At 43.9% G+C, this 17,385-nt stretch overlaps 3 protein-coding genes across 5 annotated transcripts in view; all 3 read right to left on the reverse strand.

Annotated features, from left to right (window-relative positions):
* Nucleotides 1–1,762: 1,762 nt before the first annotated feature.
* LOC128735257 (uncharacterized) lies at nucleotides 1,763–9,629 on the reverse strand. The gene is made up of 4 exons (XM_053829752.1): nucleotides 9,596–9,629; nucleotides 9,337–9,528; nucleotides 9,143–9,268; nucleotides 1,763–2,007 (listed from the first exon to the last, which is right to left on the reverse strand). The coding sequence occupies exons 1-4, from the start codon at nucleotides 9,627–9,629 to the stop codon at nucleotides 1,763–1,765; spliced, it is 597 nt and encodes a 198-aa protein (XP_053685727.1).
* A 507-nt stretch (nucleotides 9,630–10,136) lies between these two features.
* On the reverse strand, nucleotides 10,137–11,310 carry LOC128734903 (signal peptidase complex subunit 3). Of its 2 annotated transcripts, XR_008411990.1 has the most exons (4): nucleotides 10,963–11,310; nucleotides 10,617–10,883; nucleotides 10,331–10,553; nucleotides 10,137–10,276 (listed from the first exon to the last, which is right to left on the reverse strand). XR_008411990.1 is itself a non-coding variant. In XM_053829301.1 (3 exons), the coding sequence occupies exons 1-3, from the start codon at nucleotides 11,103–11,105 to the stop codon at nucleotides 10,424–10,426; spliced, it is 540 nt and encodes a 179-aa protein (XP_053685276.1). In that variant the 5' UTR covers nucleotides 11,106–11,310; the 3' UTR covers nucleotides 10,137–10,423. The 2 variants fall into 2 exon arrangements, 1 of the variants encoding a protein (XP_053685276.1); XM_053829301.1 differs by having other exon boundaries at nucleotides 10,137–10,553.
* Nucleotides 11,311–15,496: 4,186 nt separating this feature from the next.
* LOC128735023 (protein LTV1 homolog) overlaps nucleotides 15,497–17,385 on the reverse strand; it is a 2,405-nt gene continuing 516 nt past the window's right edge. Inside the window, exons 2-6 of one of the 2 annotated variants that reach the window (XM_053829480.1) lie at nucleotides 17,299–17,385; nucleotides 17,010–17,198; nucleotides 16,199–16,944; nucleotides 15,870–16,139; nucleotides 15,497–15,811 (exon numbers count right to left, since the gene is read on the reverse strand). In XM_053829480.1, coding sequence (XP_053685455.1) covers nucleotides 15,562–15,811; nucleotides 15,870–16,139; nucleotides 16,199–16,944; nucleotides 17,010–17,198; nucleotides 17,299–17,301 — 1,458 coding nt within the window. In that variant the 5' untranslated portion in view covers nucleotides 17,302–17,385 and the 3' untranslated portion in view covers nucleotides 15,497–15,561. Of the gene's footprint in view, nucleotides 15,815–15,869; nucleotides 16,140–16,198; nucleotides 16,945–17,009; nucleotides 17,199–17,298 lie in introns of both variants that reach the window. The other variant, XM_053829479.1, reaches the window with a different exon arrangement.

Here is a 17,385-nt window from a genome sequence, read left to right on the forward strand (position 1 = left end):
ACAACTTATACCCTCAAAGTAGGACGTATACAAATCACCAGTTTGCCGGGTTGATTTTTCGTTACATTTCAATTACCATCCTGATTTATTGTGTTACATTACTGTCAAAGCAACGGCTTTTGGTCAATTGTTGACTGAGGTTCGAAGGTGAACAATTTATTTGACAGATTTAGATATTTCCAGCAGACGCTATGGTTTGCTGTCCAGCCCACAAAAGTCACACACAAAATTTCCTTTCTCCTTCCGCAGACTCTCCAACACCACCCTCTCGCTTTAAAGCTAAAATTAAGTGAAAATTTAATTAAGTTTTCTTCGTGTATGGCTTTGAACCGCCGCGTCGCCGCGACCCCCTGCTGTGCACAGACTGGTTCCCCCGCGACGGACAATCTGCCATCACGCAATTAGTGCTAAATTGGGCGACGTGCGATTAGCGAGGGAGCTCTCCACGCGCACTGAGCCAACCGAGACATCCGGCCTCTTTTTCGCGCGTCTTTTCGAATAACGTTGCAACGAAGACCACCACCAGCAGTACGATGGATTTGGATTCCAGGCAAATCTGAAGCACAGATAATTTGCAAAGAATTAGGCGAACGTGAAAGTTAGCAGTTCTTCCGTCAACGCCCGGCGTGGCGATGCGATAGTGTGAAGGTGTCTGCTTAATTAAATTTAGCGAATTAATTTGCTCAAACACAATGTGTGCGATGTAGATTCAATCTGATCTGTTGGTGTGACATGGACGCACTGTCACGCACCGTGTAGAACCAAAATTACGTTGGTGAAAATGGGTTTAAAGTTGATATTGTTCAACTTCGAACAATTACACCGGTGCCGTGATACAAACATTAAATTGTAAGACTGCGAAAAAGTTGTGCTTAATCTGTTTGCCAAGCCATGATAATCCAATGAATGTTGTATCTGTAAGCGACTATAGAAACTTAATTTAGAGGTGATTTTAGCTATAGTAGGGTTTTTTTCTAATTCCCGTCGTAGTAAGGAAAGCCACTCTAATTTTCATCATTTGTTGGATGGATTTAATGAATACTCCAAAAGTTCTTGTGCTGATTTGACTAAAACACATTTACCTTCCGATCCGTGAACATTGAAATCACTGAAAAACGACTATTAAAGCATATTATTGAAATTACGCAACTGACTTTATTTCTAAAATACGTCGTACCGTTTTAAAATCCGTCCATCAAAATTTTTCATCTTCCGAACTAAAAATCACAACAATGTTTACGAAGCTAACGCGCATGTATTTGTGTAGGACGGCAGATCAAATGTTATTCTACAAAATTTCTGCAGGTCAGGCAAGTTTTCCTGGCTGTAGAATAACGACTATGCCTTGCGTGAGTTATTTTCATTTATGAATGACGGAAATTAAAACGATTAGTCGACATTGTCTTCTTCGTCGCACGAAAAACGTAGGAAATTTGGCTGGTAGGACTTCTTTAATGATAAAAAGCATTTAAATAGATCTCAGCTCACTTTGATTGATCGCATGTGATAGACAACAAACTAAAATATTAGGGAATAACTAGTTTTGCATTGTGCGTCATAAAAATGCTGATATTTTTAATAATTTGTGTTGGATAGGACGGGAATAGGCAATTACGACGATGTAGCAACATACCCTATAAAAATTTTATTTACGTCATCGTTATGCCTAAATAATTTAACAAAATGATATAATGTATACTTAGATAGCAACGTCAAAGTCAGTTTGTCATCCAAATCCGAGACTCTACGGGCACCGGTGGTGCTATCTTACCAAACAGACCCGCAGCACCAGCAACTGCACCAGAGCAATGCCTGCCAGTACCAGTGGATGTCCAAGTTGGGCCAGCAGGATTGTGCTACTCCGATTGCACGGTGTTCGGCCGGCTCCCGATTCACAAACGCACACCTCGATCTCCCGGCCGCTGCGATCCTCGGTGTAACAGGCCGAAGTCGTCGACGATTCGTTGTCCACGTTCATTTTGGCGCACATGTACGTGATGTTCTCGACTGGAATAGATAAACGGTGGCCAACGTTAGAGCGGTTGTGGTTTTGGTTGGAGACCTTCAGTTTGATTGGAAACTAATCATTGGCATTCGGGCACTAGGCATGCACGGTACAGTGAAACGTAATATATTTAATAGAGCACGCATTGTAGATTATCGCGAAATCGATCAAACCAATTTGGTCTTTTGACCTTAGAACGAACAATAAGGTCGAAAAATAAGGTTGTCAAATATCGATTCGTATCTACTAAGCTAAACTACGATAGCATAAACATCACAGAATATCGTAACATTATTTTTTGATAGAGCAGCGTGCTACAGGAAGTGCGTGAAGTAAACCTAGTTCAAACAAGATATCAAATATCGATTCAGTTTTAGAAACTCTGAAAAATGCTATCATTCCCAAAAAAAATGCTATTCCAAAGGTTGAAGTAAAACTGAAAACCTCCAATTGTGATTTATTGCAACTTATTTATAACTTTTATCATTTTTGCATCGACTTATACTGATCAAATTATTTTATACTTTCTAATGAGGGAGTATATATGTTTTTTGTGAAGCACTGGGTAAAAGTGGAAAGCAAACTGTGAAAAATATTCCACCGGTTTTTACACAGCAAGCCCTCTAACGGGAAAGGACGTCTGTAGACGACCTTCGCTTTTGGAACTTCAGAGCCTCGAGTACGAAATTTACTTTGAATTTACAATTTAAAAATATGTTTAGAACCGATTTCTTGACATTTTGATATTAATACCACAACATTCCGACCTTGCGTTTGAGTTATCATCAGTTGCCTTCGGTTCTCATTGATAAAATAAATTTTCCTTGAATCCTACGTACGCATTCTACAATAATTAATTGATACCCTGCCGACCTTTTAACAGTTGCTCGATTAAAAAAAGATGGACGTCGACATATCCTTCAAAGAGGACATTCGGCAGTTGTTAAACATTCCGCAGCTAAACAAGCCGCCAATTGCCGAAAACTACGCGCGCGTACTGCGGATGAAGCTCTGCCTTCCTCTGTGGAGCTGGATGCTTCAACCCTCGAAAACGGATGGAGTATGATACGCTCGGCCGTCAACGAGGCCGCAACCGCGGTGCTAGAAGTGGAACACTCGAGTGCACGAAATGATTGGTTTGACGGAAAATGCCAACAAACGATATAGAGGACAAAAAGAGCTTGAATAAATTATCTAAGCAGATCCACGAGAGAGAACGAGCGCGCAATGAGTTGGCCACGATCCTGAGGAGGAAAAAGCGCCAGAAGGATGACAGAGATCGTGAGGAGCTGCAACAAGTATTCCGGGTTAATGACACGCGCAAGTTTTACGAGAAAGTGAACCAAACTCGTAAGAGTTTGAACCTGACATGTGTAGGGACGTGGGAGGGGATCTAATCACAAACGAGTGCGGGGTGGTCGACAGGTGAAAGCAGTATTTCGATGAGCACCTCAACGGTGATATAGCAGCAGGAGACGCAACGGAAGGTAACCTCGGAGTGCCTACAAACGACAACAGCGTGACGGCTCCCGATCTTGAATATATCCGGCGAGAAATCCGTCAACCAAAGAATAATAGATCCGCCGAAAAGGACAGGCTCCCGGCAGTGCTTTACAAAAATGCCCAAGAGCCGCTAGCAACGGCACTTCATTTGATAATTTCTAGGATTTTGAAGGAAAAGAAACTACCGGAGGAGTGGATGGAAGGTGTAGTCTATCCCATCTACAAAAAGGGCGACCGACTAGATTGCTGTAATTACCGCGGCATCACGTTGATCAACGCCGCCTACTAGGTGCTCTCCCAGATTTTGCTGCGTGGTGTATTCACAATAGCAAGAGAATTCGAAGGACAGTATCAGGCGGGTTTTATGGGGGCCCGTAGTACTGCGGATCAAATTTATACTCTCTGACCAAGCCTCCAGAAATATCGAGAGTACAACGTGCCCACGCATCGTATTTTCGTGGATTTCAGAGCAGCAGACGATGCAGTTGAACGAGAACAACTATGGCAGATAATGCACGAGTACGGTTTTCCGGACAAACTGACGCGGCTGATCAAAGCTACTCTGGAGCGAGTGATGTGCTACGTGCGCGTTTCGAGGACACTCCCGGGTGCTTTCGAATCGCGCAGAGGGTAGCGGCAAGGGGATGGACTGTCCTGTATGTTATTCAATATCGCTATTGAAGATGTCATCCGGCATCGATGAGATGTGAGCGGGCATCGAAACAAGAGGAATGATCTTCAGCAAGAGTAGCCAACTCCTAGCCTTCGCAGACTACATCGACATCATTACTAGAAACCTTGGGACGGCGGAGGCAATCTACGCCAGACTAAACTAGGGAAACCAAATATATGGTAGGAAGAGGCTCCAGAGAAAGCAACGTTTGCCTCTCACGGACAGTGACTATTGACGGCGATGAACTGGAAGTGATTGATAAGTTCGTATATATGGGATCTCTGGTCACCGCCGACAATAATAGGAGATCCAACGACGCACTTTTTCTTCCGCAAGACGCTGACGATGTACAAAACACTAATTATACCGGTAGTCCTCTACGAACTTCAGACAGTAACTTTGCTTACGGAAGACATACGTTCATGTCGTGTTGCCGTATTTAAACGAAAGTTATTGCGGCGGAGTACAAACAGAAACCGGAGAGTGGCGGGGCGTATGAATCACGTGCTACAGGCACTACATGGAAAGGTTCCCATCATACACCTGGGAAAGTTGGGAGACTACGGTGGGTCGGCCACGTTGCAAGGATACCGAGCGACTGTGCTTTGAAATACGTTCCCTTCAAGAACCACACCGGCACCAGAAATAGAGAGGTTCAACGTGCTAGGTGGCTCGCCTAGGTTGAAGCCGACTTGCGTGTATCGAGACGCGCAACGAATTAGCGACGAGTAGCCCAGGACCGAGTACAATGGAGAGCAATTATTGATTTGGCAAGAGCCACCCCGGCTCTCGGCTGCTAAATTCATTTATTCATTCAGAAGAAAGTAATCGAACAAAGGTGTTGATAGTATCCAAACAGAACAAGGAACAAGGCGTGAAGAGGAAAGAGCTGCAAATTAGGTAAGGGAGGGTCACTGAAGCAACATTTGGGAGTTTGTGTACCGTTCCTCTTTATCCAAGCTGGGGGATCCGCGGATCGAACCGGCTATCAGCTGCTTCTCCATTTTGGCCACGAAATTTTCGGTGTAGCTGCTCCGTTTGAAGTAAAATATTCTATCGATCGAAGCTGTGGGACCGTCCATCTCCTCCAGTGATCTCTTGGCAAAATAGGCCGATGCCAGGTCCGGCCAAAAGACCACTTGCTCATTCGCGTGATACTTCTTGATGACTTCTGCAACTTCCAGCAGGCACTTCGTATTGTATATCTCCCCGTCCGGCTTGTGGTGGACGGAAGGAAAGAACAGCGACTTGGATATCCCCTTTTCCCTGATCGTCAGCCACAGAATGACCATCTTCCGGAACTTGGTGTGGGCGATATATTTGACGTATTTGCCCGGTACCCTACCAACTTCTTCGCTCCGAGTGCTGGCGCTGACAGTACGAATAAAACATGGAGCATAATTGCGTGACTATTTTCGCCATGGCTGCTGCAAAACAACTGGGGCCCTATTCTCACAGTCACCTCACCTCACTTCTTTCACTTTCTTGTCACCTCACCGACAGTCACCTCACCTTACAGGCTCCATATGATTTGTACAGTCACCCAAGTGAGCGGAGTCACCCAAGTGACTGTGAGAATCGCAAATTGTCACCTCACCTAAATTTTTTAGGTGAGGTGACTGTGAGAATAGGGCCCCTGAAATTGCTTTTAATTTTTTCGTACACAACAGGGTTGCTACGAGTTGGTAAATGGCAGGGTAATGCGTAACATAAACCCCATACTGATTCTCAGCCTCTTATCCAACAACTCCTATCACATCCTCCTCGTCGTACCAGCCGGGATACGAGCAACCTTAGTAAAGATGCTATCCGTCCAGTTACCTCCGGGGTACGATGCTGGCCTAACAAGCCAATCGTCGTATGTTCGAATCTCGACTGGGCGGTGCCACTATAGATTTAATAGGATCTTTGCACTAGCCCCGTAATTTTCCTGTACTCTAATAACCGGCTGCGCAGTTTGTCAATAAAGAAGAGTCAAGTTCTGCAGGACGTTTATACCGATGGCTTTGCTTAGTAGAGATGCTGACAGGAAAGGCCAAATCATCGTCTTCGTGTCACTGGGACGCTAAATATTACTGTCACGATGGCCCTCCGGCGACACGGGGGTTGGTGCAGGTCTTACAAGCCACACGTAAAAAATACCAGTACTCGCAAATCGACCACGTTTAAAAATTGATAGAAGACTCTTCTCGGATATCATCGCTGTTAGAACCTATCGTGGCGCACGTCACCTTTCGCCGTCTACCGCCGCTAGCATGTAGATTCGTGGGAAGTTATCAGATGGTTTTGCGGACGGCCGATCGACAACGAACCAATTTTTTTCAAATCTTTCATAGATTTCAATGCCGCCTTCGATACTATCGACCGTGAAGAGCTATAGACAATTATAGACGAAAACAGCTTTTCCGGGTAGCTGACAAAACAGATTAAGACCACGATAGATGGTGTACAGTGCTGTGTGAGAATATCGGGCACATTATCAAGCCCGTTTGGAACTTTTTCGCTGCCGACGTGGACATTGTTGACCGAACCTGACGAGGAGGAGGAAGCATTCTATGAGTCACAAGAGGTAACATGACAGCTGTTCATCATGGGACATTAATATCGTCAGTGAGGATATAAACATCCAGGACACAAAGGTATCCACAAAGCCACATGGAAATCACCTGACCAACGTGCAATGGACCAGTTTGACCACACTCTCGTGTGACAGGTTCTTCTCTAACTTCACGAACATACTTTCCCTGCGGAATGTGTGGATATTTGACTTTGACCATCACCTAGTAGCAGTATACGTGTGTTCAAGACTGTCAGTCGTATACCAAACACGTCAAAGAGCTAGACAACCCGCAATCTGCTGAGAACCTAAATACGCGCGAATAATGGATGCGATACTACGGTCTTCTGATGAGTTAGATGCTTCAGTCATGGGAGTCAAAAACGGGTGCTGGAGTGTACAGACCCAGAACAAGAATATCTGTAGCTATGGGAGACTGGCCAACAGCCTTCCAGGCAGAGATAGCTGCTATAATAGAATGTACAAACGTCTGTCTTAGAAGGAAATACAGACATGCTCATAGCTGCATTTTCTCTAACAGCCAAGCGGCACTAAAAGCCCTTGAAGGTTTAAGTGCTCCTCAAAAATTGTCTGGGATTGCATTTGCTTCTTACGGCAACTAATCCAAATGAACTCGGAAAAGGTGTACTGGGTTTCTGGTCATTGCGGTATAGAGGGGACTGACCTTGCAGACGACTCTATAACTCTCCATTCACGGGTCCAGATCCATTCTACAAAATCTCCGACTGTGTGCTAAAGGGTGAGCTGAAACAATGGGAGAGCCGAACAGTCATGGTCAATTGGATGGCCGTACAATCGCTCAAACAATAAAAAAAATTAAAACGCCGAGTATTAAGGCTATTCAAAAATTGCTGAATCTCAATAAGAGAGATCTCAGCACGCTTGTGCTGAGTCCGGTCTTATGACAGGACATTGTCCGAGTAAATATCATCTTCGGAATCTCGGTTCTCGCCTGCGTAATGCCGAGTTCGAAACCTCGGAGCACTTGCTCTGCACTTGCGGAGCACAAACAGGACGCAGACTGCAGTTTCTCAAAAAGGGCCTACTAGAGCCTTAGAAGATCTGGTTTGCGTCGCCGATCAGGGTAACAAGGTTCATAAACCAAGTCATCCCTGATTGGCACCCGTCTCGCTCCAGCTACCAGCCTATCACTTCCTCAATAAGTAAGCTTGAAGAGTACCGTAAAAGAAATAAACGGGGCATACCACAAAAGTTCAAAATAACGGACGCAGTGGTAAGAGTGCCCAACAGAAGAGGGATGCAAATGACGTTTGAGAGACCACCACCGCAGAACTCCAAAGAATGCCAATAGAGCTTGCTAAGCCCAGTGCAAAAGGCTACAAAAACGTTCATCACTCAAACGTATGTTTTTTTACCGGGGTATAGCTGGGGGAAAACAAAAACAAACGTGTAAAATCAATGTAAAATCTAACAACAGCAACAACAAATCGCGCGTCGATGTGTGCGTACGATAAACGTCAGCAAGCTCAATATGGGGTAGAGAAAAAAGAGCTTAGAAAAACCATGTATAGAGACGAGGAAGGAAATCTGATCACAAACGAGCGCGGAGTGGTCGTCATGTGGATGCACTTCTTCGATGAACACCTCAATGGCGAAGTTGCAGAAGGGGGCGAAACGGAAGTCAACCTAGGAATGCCCAAGGAAGACAATGTCTCAGCACCTGATGTCCAAGAAGTCAGATGAGAAATTGGCCGTCTGCTGTCTGCTGTCGACCTGTATAAACACTACCGAGAAATGCTGATTCTAAACTGGATTGTTTCCATGATTTGGGAGGAGTAGTTACCGGAAAATTGATGAAAGTTGTATTTCTCATTAAAAAAGGGTTGTCGGATCGATAGCTGAAACTATCACGGTATAGCGTTGATAAACGCCACCAGCAAGCCACTCTTCTAGATCCTGTTACACCGGCTGTCACCGATAGCACACGTAGGGAATTATCAAGCGAGTTTCATGGGAGCCGAGTTTTCAGTTCACCATCCCACAGATTTTGCAGAAATGACGGGAGTACAACGTACCCACGCATCACATTTTTATTGACTTTAAAGCAGCATACGATACAGTCAATCGAGACAATTCACGAACACAGTTTTCCGGACAAACCGATGTAACTGATTAGAGCTACGTGACTAAACAGAGCGTATTTCCCACGGAAGGTAATCGTTGACGGCACGAACTAGAAATGGCACATGAGTTCGTGTAACTTCAATCGCTGGTGACTGCGGATAACAACACTAGTAACAAGATCCAAAATCGGAGCATTCAAGCAGGAAATCGGGCTTACGTTGCCCTTTGCAGAAAACGACGACCAGAAAGCACACGAGCACATATAGCCACAACTAGTTTCAGAAGTATCAATACTTACTTGCACCGTTATATCGATAGGTGAAACGAGCACAGACTTCTCCCCGTACCAACCGACATGCAATTTGTAACGGTTTATCCTTATATTCGTTCCACATGTACTCCGTATCCGGGACGTTACTATTATCTGTAACAACGTTGGAAATTATCATCACGTCACTAACAGAACACACAAGATTCCAACGATAAACGTACTCGTGACCACCAAGGGATGAAAACACGGAATTCCGTTTGCCTTCTTAAGCTGATTCTCACACGTGAGGTTCTTGTATGAACTGTCCTTGTTAAACTTGGGACCTAGCCACGTGAAGCGGAAACAGTACGGATGATTTTTGTACTCTTCCGCAGGCGAAAGAGTCGTCACCAAAGGGTGGTCTTCCTCGGTGACTGAAAAAAATTAAAAAGACATACAAATCTCTTGCAAATCATCAGCGTTCGTTTGAATTCACTTTACCACCACCAACATTTCCAATGACTAACAGGCTCATTGCCAGCAAATAGTATCTAGTATACATGCTCTCTAATCCTAACGGATTTCCTAAAAATCAGAGGCTTATCAAAAAAAATTACTGTTTCCCAAACATAAATCAAATAAATCACTACCACTGTCATTTATGACAAAGAAATGACTGGTTATCGGGTAAGAAATGTGAAAGACATCAATTATTGTTCTTATCTTATCGCGCCAAATTGTTAGGTAGAAGGAAACCACTTAACGATAGATTCCGATTGGCTTTTATCATTGATAGCGGCAGACGCGGCAGATAAATTTGGTTGAAAAGCTTGAGAGAATCAGCGGCTGAAACATTTCACAGAAAAGTTGCACGGAAAGATTTCATTGTTCACTTTGAAATATTAAAGCTTTCCAGTGTCGAAAGCGTCGACTAATTAGAAACTAGACCAAACAGTTCTCTTATAAAACCCTTATCATTTCATAATTTTTAAAATTGTTTTCTTTTCTAATTCCAGGTCACAATAGCAAACAAAAACGTGTTAGATTTTTCAATGGAAAAATTTATTCGCTACTTAACTGATTCGGCCGGCTTAGAATTAAGCACACAAAAGTTCTACGGAAAAACTTTCTCATTCACACACTGCTGTAAGCAAGAACCGAGTGCGGCTCTTGGAATGCCAACTGGAAAACGAAATGCAAATTGAAAATCGACGGAAACAAGGATTTGATAATTACTGGTCGGCATGTTGTGCTCTTCTTTCAGTTTCCCTATAACATGTGCTACCGTTTCGCTCAGTTCCTGCGGTTCTCCGATGATCGGACGCCACCTTAGACTGGCGAAACCATGTACGATTCCGGAAACTTGAACGAATGATGACCGAGGGCAAAAATGTTCGGCAGCAGGCCGGCATTAGGAATGATATTCCACGATAGCGTCAGCGTTACGTTTTGATGATTCCTAAAATTACAAGTTAAATGGTTTTAGTCGTTATCGTTTACTGCGTGCAAAACAAACGTTTACTTTAAACCATTGCCATCATCCCAGAAGTAATATTTGGTGTTCATGTTCTTGAAGTCCAGATTCGCATTTTCACCGCGCAGAATAATTTTATCCCACAGCACCACCTGGTTCAGTTCGTTCTGTTCGGTTTTGTACTCGGCGGTGAGGTAAAGAAACAGCTGCTTTACATTCCAGTTGAACAGACCATTCAGATCGGTGTTGAGATCGAACGTGAGGAAGCCCAGATCATTTTTCTCGCGGGAAGCACTGAAGTCGGGAACATTTTTACTGGTGAAAAAAACAAAAACACAAGATTGAAATCAACAATGCATACGTGGTCTTTGGAGATTGGATGTTTGATACTTACACGAGAACTTTTACGGTGTTAATTTTTGCATTTGTTCGGTAATCATTCAAAAAGGTTGATGCAAAGCAGCAGAATGTCAGGAAGGCCAACACACTTAGCGAGTAGGCCAGGATTGCGTTCCCTCGCGTGAGAACCGTGTGCATCTTTAGCGGTTTTCTGTACTCTAGCAGAAAATTATTAAATTTTTTCCAGCCGAAACCTTGCTCTCTTCTCTAACAACAAAAGTGGCTCGAGTTTTAATGGTAAAACTGACTGTGGTCAAATTTTTATCTGAACTTTTTCTTTTCTCGAAGCCGCTTGGAACAAATCGAACCACGACACGAAGCAACCAAATGTCAAACCTTAATGGATGCGATGCGCAGCAGATGACAGCTCAAATGAAAACAACGTCAACTCATCGACGTGCAATGAGATGCTTACAAGTGTGGTAAAGTTGGTATTTAATGGTACTCTAATACACTGAGAAAACTTTTCGTATAGTTTCTATGTGTCCCACACAAAATTGACCAATCACGTTCGAACGTAACGTAGATGGTAGATCTACAAAAACAAACCTCATTGTTCGATGCGGATTGCTTTGGTAATTTTACGTCCAATACTAACTTAAAGTCTTGTCTACACCACGACTTAAATATAGGAGGCTATCTCATTAGAGATAATCATCTTCAAATTCGTCGGCGTAAACATTTTAGTGGGCCTCAAATTGTTTTGCACGTGGTAAATGTTTTTTCCATTCATAATACTGAAAATTGCGTTGGGTTGTTAAGGAAACATAGTACGAAAGTTTTCGGCTGTGGAAACAATCACTGGGAGATGAATGGGGAAAAAACTGTTTGTTTATTTCATCGAACTTACAGCAAGCCTTGTGTATTTTAGTCGATCTACCCCTCTTCATATTTCACTAACCGACGTCGACGTTCAAATATTAGCGTCTTCAAAGAGAAGGGGCATATCCCAGGTAACCAATTAGCACTAACCGCATTAACATAAGCAGTAAGTCATTCGCTTATTGGCATATTTGGCATTTTTTACTGCACGTTGCTATATATTAGCATTTTGACTGCACATCTGTTTTAAATTGGCATCCAAAGTTCTATGCTAATTCTTCTTGTTGGTAATCTGCTGCAAAAAAGCATTGTTAGCACTATAAGAGGATTAGCAGTAAAGTAACAGTATACTTTGCCAAATTAGTTTTTAAGTAGCATTTAACTTAAGTGTTTGATGCATGCATTTAAATTGCACTGGTAATGCTTATTGGTTACCTGGGTACTTCAATGAAAAACCGGGAAAATTTTGAAAAAAAATTAAGAAAAATTTGTTTGAAAAACGATGCACCTTAACACCGATGTAGCTGAACACGGAGGTGACGATATGGCAATAGATCTTGGAGCACGTGCAGAAGACGGCAGAATACCAGCCCCCGACCTCCAGGAGGTAGCAGAAGAGACCGGTCAGCTGAAGAACAATAAAGCGGCTGGGGCTGATCAGCTACCCGGCGAGCTGCTGAAATACGGTGGTGACGCACTAGCTAGAGCGCTGCACGGGGACATTGTCAAAATTTGGGAGGATGAGCTACTACCGGAGTGAACGGAAGGCATCGTGTGTCCGATCTACAAAAAGGGCGACAAGTTGGATTGTTGCAATTACCGCGCAATCACACTGTTGAACGCCGCCTACAAGATACTCTCCCAACTTTTATGTCGTCGATTATCACCATTTGCAAAGGAGTTCGTGGGGCAATATCAAGCGGGATTCATGGGTGCCCGTGCCACCACGGACCAGATTTTCGCGCTTCGGCAGGTGTTGCAGAAATGTCGCGAATACAATGTGCCCACGCATCATCTATTCATCGACTTCAAATCGGCGTACGACACGATCGATCGAGATCAGCTATGGCAGATTATGCACTACTACGGATTTTCGGATAAACTAACGCGATTGGTCAAGGCGACGATGGATCGAGTAATGTGTGTTGTTCGAGTATCAGGGGCAGTCTCGAGTCCCTTTGGATCTCGAAGAGGGTTACGGCATGGTGATGGGCTTTCATGTTTCCTGTTCAACATCGCTTTGAAGGGAGTGATAAGAAGAGCGGGTATAGACACGAGTGGCACGATATTCACGAAGTCCGTCCAGCTTCTTGGTTTCGCTGACGACGTTGACATCATTACACGTACCTTTGAGAAGATGGCAGAAACGTACATCGGACTGAAAGCTGAAGCCAAACGGATAGGACTTGTCATTAATGTATCGAAAACAAAATACATTAAAGGAAGAGGTTCTAGAGAAGTGAATGCTGACCTCCCTCCCCGGATTCATTTAGACGGTGATGAAATCGAGATGGTAAAAGAGTTCGTGTATCTGGGCTCACTGATTACCGCAGACAACGACACCAGCAGAGAAATACAAAGACGCATTATGGCAGGAAATCGTGCCTACGTTGGACTCCGTAGGACGCTACGATCGAACAAAATTCGCCACCGCACGAAGTTAACAATCTACAAGACGCTAATTAGACCGGTAGTCCTTTACGGCCATGAGACATGGACTATGCTCGTGGAGGACCAACGCGCCCTTAGTGTTTTCGAACGGAAGGTGTTGCGCACCATCTACGGCGGAGTGCAGATGGAAGACGGAACGTGGAGGAGGCGAATAAACCATGGATTGCACCAGCTGCTTAGGTAACCACCCATCGCTCACACCGCTAAAATTGATCGCCTGCGATGAACTGGGCATGTCGTGAGGATGTCGGACGACTGCCCGGTTAAAAAAGTTCTCAATAACGATCCGACTGGAACGAGACGGCGGGGCGCGCAGCGAGCAAGATGGATCGATCAAGTGGAAGGCGACCTGCGGACCCTACGTAGACTACGTGGCTGGCGAAGTGCGGCCATGGACCGAGTGGCATGAAGACGACTTCTTCGTACAGCAGAGGAAACCACGACCTGGAGCTGATTAAGTAAGTTTTTTGAAAAACTGGTAACTGCAATAACTAAACGGCCAGACAGAATTGTACGTAAACGCTTCCATCAGCGTTATTTTGAACGGTTTTTCATGGGTTCACTGTTAAATTAACGCTGACGAATACGTTGACGCAGAATTTAATTTGACCCTTAAACCAGTTTGACTCATGTGCTGAGTGGTTAAAACCACCCCACTGTCACAAATGTTAATTTGATTGTGGGCTACCAGTCTCAAATTTCTTGGACGCCGTGTACCGTCCGCCAGATTCCGCTCCAACTAGCCTACCTATATTGCTATCGCTGTGCTCCGGGCGTCTTGTTCCCAACGGATTTTAAGCAAACACAATCTTTGCAGGGTATAGTTGTCCGGCATTCTTACAGTCATTCGTATCCGTCCAGCTTTAGCCACCTTGTGAAGGCCCACAGGACAATAGAGTTGTGCAAGTTCATGGTTCATACTCCGTCTCCATACTCCGTACTACTGCACAACGCCGAAGATCGTTCTTAGTATTCGTTTTTCGTAAACTCTGAGCACCCACAGTTCCTCCTCGAATTGGCTATATTCCTAACATCTTGTAGCGCTATGTTGAACAACAGACATGAGAGACCCTCACCATCTGACCATTTGATCAGCTTCCTGGAGAAACTGTTCTCGTCCATGATTTTCCATGGCTCTTTTGTGTCGATGGTATCATTTGCAGCATTGAAGTCATCGAACGAATGATGCGCGGGAATCTGATTTACGACCTTTCTGGAGAAACTTCCGCGGTGTAAATGTTTGATCCGTTATTGACCGTTCATCAACGGAGCCAACTTGATAAATTCCTGTTATCAATCCCTGTATAATCTGCTTCCAATTGTTGATAGTCGCCGGAAAATGATTTAGGACAGCACTTTGTAAACGACCTTGACGACCGTGATCGCGCGATAGTTCTTAAAGTCCAACTTGTCGCCCTTCTTGTAAATCGGGCAGATAACTCCATCTTTCAATTCCTCCATATATCCCTGCCGGTTTATCGTTCCTTAGCTGCATGATGACCTGCTTAACTTCATTAATATTTTTTGAAACGGTGGTTTTACAATTGATGAAGAGACGGTACGGGGAAAATGGAGGAAAGAGTGGAAAGGTAAGGGGGGGGGGGGGTATTAGGTGGCTACGCTACGCTACCCCTACCGTCCCTTCATCAATTGTAGAACAACCGTTTCAAAAAATATTAATAAATATGTTTGACCGCATTTCAAGGTCAAGACTAAAAACTCGAAATTGGTCTATTCTTAACTTCGCATATCGTTGGAGCATTTGCGGAACTTGCGGCAGCGTTATTTTTTAGAGAAAATTTGGGTTCGCTGCATCTTCGTCTGTTTGTGTCTTTCGCTTTCCACGTTCTGATGTGTGACATTGTGCATCTTTGCCATCTGCAGTGTTCTCCTCATTCATCCATTCTGCATTCATCGGCATATCATTTATTTTTAAAAAAATGTTCATCGGCGTGTTTAGCTAAATAATTAGCGTAATAATATTTACAAGAAGTGATGGCTGAGAAATATTTTAACCCTTTTAGACCGTACAGTATATATGTAGTATAGTATTTATTTTACATGTGGAGGAATAAAATATTGCAACAAACTCTACCGCTCTCTACACGATCTTGATTCCCGCATTTGCACGCGTGTTCATCTGGCTCTGTTCCTGTTGCTTCTTTTCCTGCTTGAAAGCAAGAGTGTTTGCCTTTCGCTCTTCCCGTCGTCCGCTGCGGTAAAGTTTCAACAATTTTTTCCGCTCATGCCTTTCCTCTGGAGTTTCGTCCTTCGGTCGGATCGAAAGCACACTCAAGGTAGAAATTACGCTACCGTCACAAAGCGATTTGGGACCACCAATTACACGGGAACTGCTATAGGAAAGAGAAACAAATTATGACTTAAACCATTTGCAAACGAACAAGTTACCTTTCTTGCTGTTCAAGCTTTGCCAATGATTTGGAGGTTAACTTTCCACTGTCTGCTCCTAGAACATTCATTGGCAAACCAGTTTTGGGATTAATCGCAATTTTGGCGGCTTTTCGTTTTGTTGGTTCTTCAATTAGTTTTGGATGATTGTAAATGTTGCTGTACGTGGAAAGTATGCTCTCACAATCCCATTTTTTCTGGGTTTCGTCTTCGACTTCTAGTTCGACCATTTCCTCTTCGTCGGATGACACTTCCTGGAGTTTCAGTATCCTACAAAAATAAACTTTTTAATTTAATTTCAAGACGATAAAATAACAATTTAACATTACCTTTGTTTGTCCCATTGTTTGTCATAAGCAATGTCGTATTTCTCATCTCGCTCTTTCCGATACTCTTCAGCATACTGAAGCAATACTCCATCGTTGATCTCAACGTGTCCCTCAATATCCTCGCAGTCCAAAGCCCCCAATTCAGGATCGTCATACTGTTCATAAAACTTTTCGAACCTATCGTCCAGCAAAGACAGTTGCTCATTTCTCCGAATCACACTGCTACTCATCGAGTACTCCGTAAAACGAGATTTGGTTTCCTCTCTGTCAAATCGCAAAGGCCCTAAACCATCTCGTTCTTCATCGTCGGACATTGCAGCCCCGTCCGAGTCGACATCACTATACTCGTCTTCATCTTCCTCGTTGAACAAATTTTCTTCACCATCGGCCTCGCCTCCGCCCATTGCCAGTTCCATAAAATTATCCTCCAGCAGATTCTCCGGATCTTCATGATTAAAATCTTCATCCAATGCAGCAACAACATCTGGATCCCAGTCGGGGCGTGGTCCCGGTCTTTGTTGTGCCTTCTTTTTCATAAGACCTTCTTCCTCTTCAACTTCGGAGGCAAACACCGAACTGGGCAACTGAATGCTGACCTTTTCCGCTCCGGCAGTTTTGGCAGGTTGAACCGGTTCCCAGTACACCTCGTTTCGTCCAGGTTCGCGCAGATGTTGCAGATAATCGTAATCATCGTCGAAGTATATTCCAAACTTTGCCTGCTCCTTACGACGCTTGTCGGTATCAACCTATAAAGTATTACGTTTCAGACATTTCACTAAATATTGCTAGGTTTAATCAGGGTTTAACATACCTTTGCTGAAGAACCAGATGCTCTTGAAGCCACATCAAACGGTCGGGAGTCATTTTCATGGCCTGGAAGGGATACCGGGACCAACACATGCTGGGGAGCGTTTTCATCCACAAACAACGGATCCTGCTGGCTACGGTTCACCAATCGGAACGTTACCGCCTTCTTCTTGTCGATAAACTTTTTCTTACCCTTTTCGTAGATAAAAAATATAAACATCAAGTTGGTGTTAGGTTAGATGGTCGTCATTAAAATTATGTAGCAGCCAACTGCTGGACATAGTCGTACTTACCATATTGTTGACGGGAGGACGACTGGGAGTTTTCGGGAAAGAACAATCACCGTCAGAAAATTGATTTTAGCACAGAAAAATTAAACA

Source organism: Sabethes cyaneus, chromosome 2, assembly GCF_943734655.1.
Source record: "Sabethes cyaneus chromosome 2, idSabCyanKW18_F2, whole genome shotgun sequence".
NCBI classification, from domain to species: domain Eukaryota; kingdom Metazoa; phylum Arthropoda; class Insecta; order Diptera; family Culicidae; genus Sabethes; species Sabethes cyaneus.

Coding starts and splice junctions, on each gene's coding strand:
- LOC128734903 (XM_053829301.1), bottom strand. CDS start 11,105: ATGCACACGGTTCTCACGCGAGGGAACGCAATCCTGGCCTACTCGCTA. Junction 10,884..10,962: donor AACACCGTAAAAGTTCTCGT/GTAAGTATCAAA, acceptor TTTTTTCACCAG/TAAAAATGTTCCCGACTTCA. Junction 10,554..10,616: donor GATGATGGCAATGGTTTAAA/GTAAACGTTTGT, acceptor TTGTAATTTTAG/GAATCATCAAAACGTAACGC.
- LOC128735257 (XM_053829752.1), bottom strand. CDS start 9,629: ATGAGCCTGTTAGTCATTGGAAATGTTGGTGGTG. Junction 9,529..9,595: donor CATTGGAAATGTTGGTGGTG/GTAAAGTGAATT, acceptor AATTTTTTTCAG/TCACCGAGGAAGACCACCCT. Junction 9,269..9,336: donor TCATCCCTTGGTGGTCACGA/GTACGTTTATCG, acceptor ACGTTGTTACAG/ATAATAGTAACGTCCCGGAT.